General features: G+C 34.6%; 1 protein-coding gene across 2 annotated transcripts; it reads right to left on the bottom strand.

The window, feature by feature from the left end:
• On the bottom strand, nt 226-2,913 carry LOC104711613 (protein indeterminate-domain 2). Of its 2 annotated transcripts, XM_010428309.2 has the most exons (5): nt 2,151-2,913; nt 1,661-2,057; nt 1,367-1,569; nt 878-991; nt 226-793 (listed from the first exon to the last, which is right to left on the bottom strand). In XM_010428309.2, the coding sequence occupies exons 1-5, from the start codon at nt 2,278-2,280 to the stop codon at nt 360-362; spliced, it is 1,278 nt and encodes a 425-aa protein (XP_010426611.1). In that variant the 5' UTR covers nt 2,281-2,913; the 3' UTR covers nt 226-359. The 2 variants fall into 2 exon arrangements, with proteins under 2 accessions (XP_010426611.1, XP_010426610.1); XM_010428308.2 differs by having other exon boundaries at nt 226-991; nt 2,151-2,912.

Raw genomic sequence — 3,182 nt, 5'->3', positions numbered from 1 at the left:
AAAGCAAATGGGAGACCTTTCAACTGTTCAAGACTTGGAAAGAAGAGTTTCTATAAAAAGAAGTAATTCTCATCTCTCTCTACCAATTCCGATTAAGGTAACCAAAGCAACACAATTCCATTTATTGCATTTTTCACGTCATTTATTAGATTAGACTATTAGAGTCAATCATCATCACTCGTCAACATTTGCATTTAAGAACAAGAAATCAGATGGATTAGAGTGTGATTAACTGATTGCAATATATATTAAATATCGAAACCCTTTCTTCAAAGGGAAGTTTCAACTCACTCACACTTCAACTATTGAACAAGAACATCTAAAACCCCCCAATATCTCAAACATATTGATTACTCTACTTATGATTTTCTTCTATTAATGTCTTTCCCTGAAGAAAACTCTCCTGATCCAAATGTCGTCGCCATATCAATGCCGCTGCTTCCTCCAACTAGAGCGGATAGTCCGTTGCTTGGACCATTTCCATTACCAACCGCTCTACCTAATCCGAGAAAGTCTAATGTCGTTTGTTTCGGACCAAACACAGATGAATTCCCCATCATGAGCTCTTTCAAACCCGAGCTGCTTTCGCCACCGCAAGGCAGTCCTAATCCTAGTCCATGAGGAACTATTGCGTCCATAGAAGATGAGCTTGATGAAACTATCCCTAATCCACGAAGCAATGAACCACCTGAAGACGCTGCTCCCATTTGAGCTGCTTTTTGAAGTAAAGCGGTTGCTGACATCGCGGGCTGAGCTTGGAACCGGTTTAACCCGAGAAACGATGATCCATGACCTGTTGAGAGACCCAAAGATATAGGTTCGATGGACGAAGATGGCGCAAATAGACTCTTTGAAGAAGAAGATGTTGTATATATACTTGGAGAAGCCGTGGAAGATTCAAATAAGCCAGCGAAAACACCGTTGCGTGTAACATTTAAACCGGTCGGTTTTGGAACTTCTTGAACGATCTCCGGAGGGGTTTTTGGAGACTCTGTACATCATAAGAGTCATAATAAGTCATTAGCATAAAGTTTGATACTTTTCAATTCCAAAAAAAAAAAAAATGACAAAACAATCATATCTTTGAATTCTTTATCATAAAGAACCAATATAATCAGCCATTGAACAACTACTAAACTTACCAAACGAATTATGTTCTTAATCAGGTAACACATAAAATAATACATCACTACGGACAAGAGAACAACACCTAACTAAACTCCAAGATCACACCGACCGTATTAACACAGATTACTACTTTAGTAACTTTACCATCTTCATTTTAAGCTAAAAACAAAGAAATGTAGCGACAAATAAATAACCAAATCTTTTTCCTAATCTAGAAATCTTACAAGAGAGTGTTTACCTGATTGCTTAATAGTTAAAGTCGATGAAGATTTGATTTTAGCAGACTCAGTATCCACCGGAGCAGGATTTGGGTCGGGTATCGGTTTTTTCCGGGTCGAAATGTCTGGACTCTGTTTCTTGCTCTGACTATGAGTATTACTTCTCGCACTCTCTTCAGCCAAAGCATCACAAAAAGCTCTATGCGTTATAAAACTATCCCTCCTAACAACACAAAAACCACTTGACAACATTAGATTGAGTTATGGGTTTTTTTTTTTTTTTTTTAATAATACACGTTTGATGAATACTTTACCTAGAAAAGAGAGTACCACAATCACATTTATACTCTTTAGTACCACAAATCTTGGAGTGAGCTTTCCAATCAGACTGAACAGCATACTTCTTGGAACATTTATCACATTTCCACTTCTTCTCACCGTGTTTCCGACAAAAGTGTTTCTTGATTCCAGTTAGATCTCCTAAAGCACGTGAAGGTTCGTGATGGACACAGCTAACTTCAGGACAAACGTAGACTTTTTTCCTCACTTCTTTACTAGACTTCTGTCTAAGCTTCCACGGTAAATTGTGACCACGACGGTGAAGCTGTAAGTTCTGGTCTCTTTGAAACCCTTTGTTACAGATTTCGCAAACGAATCTGTTCGTAGCTAGTAGAGTTTTTGGTGATAAAGCTATAACTTCTGACTCTGGATCTAAAAATATAAAAATAAAAAATAACAAAAATTGTAAGTTGTTGTAATAATAAAAAGTTTGGATTTATTTAGAGTATAGAATAATAATAGTACCAGGCATGCCGGGGAGGTTACGTTTCTTCTTCCCGGTGGAGTTAACAAGTGGGTTTTGGTTTCCGGTAGATGAGATTGAAACACTTGCTTCACCGGAGACTGTAGAGGAGTTATCTAAATCTACCGGCATCTTTTTTTTTTTTGTTATATCAAAAAAAAGAAGAAAAAAATCTCACTTTTGTTGTTTCTTAACTGATTGATTGATTCTTGAATAAATAAATAAAAGTTTTAGAATGAAAAAAAAAATGAAATAAATGAAGAAAATTTTCGTCAACCAAGTTTCAACCTTTACGGGGCTTTTAATTATTTTTACTCTTTTTCTTTCTAAAATTCTCCTCCGTTGTTCTTCAGCTACCAGTCAATCTGCTTTTCGTAAAAAAAACTAAAATCTTCTTTTTTTTTGCTACCTACTTTTTCTGATAACGAACGGATTAAAAATTTAAAGAAACAACAAAAAAAAACTTTACATTTAAAAAAAAAAAAAATAGAAAAAAACTTTCTTTTTACATCAACACTTGTGGATACTTATCTAATGGTTGAGGAGAGTTCACCGGAGAGAGTTACGCCGTCGATCTGGTTTTTTACGAAAGAGACAGTGTTGAAAATAAGGCGGCTTGTGTGAGATTTTTGGTGTTGAAAGAAAGAAAGAAAGAAAGAAAGAAAAGGTTTGGTTCTTCCGAGACAAAGGAGCCTTTTCTTCTTCTTTCTTTCCTCTTTTTTTTTTTTTCTCTTCTTATTTCATGTTTGATATTTTTATTAAAAACAAAAATCGGAACCTAGAAAAAAAATCAAAATAAAAAATTGAGCCATCTAAAAGAAATATTTTGTCGATCATTGTGGGGTTGGAGTGTTTTCAAGTATCTATCTATCTGATTTTGGACTCCCATGCATTTTTTTATAATATAAAGAAAAAAATATCAATCTCATTGTCTTTCTCTTTCTCTTAATTATATTAATCTTACTCATTTGAATTTAAAAATGGATAAGAAAAACTTATAAAAGTTAGTAGATAAAGTAGTTTTATGTCAATGA

This window comes from Camelina sativa, chromosome 9 (assembly GCF_000633955.1).
Source record: "Camelina sativa cultivar DH55 chromosome 9, Cs, whole genome shotgun sequence".
Taxonomy (NCBI): Eukaryota; Viridiplantae; Streptophyta; class Magnoliopsida; order Brassicales; family Brassicaceae; genus Camelina; species Camelina sativa.
Note: the sequence above shows the minus strand (reverse complement) of the source record. Positions and strands in the feature narration are given on the sequence as shown.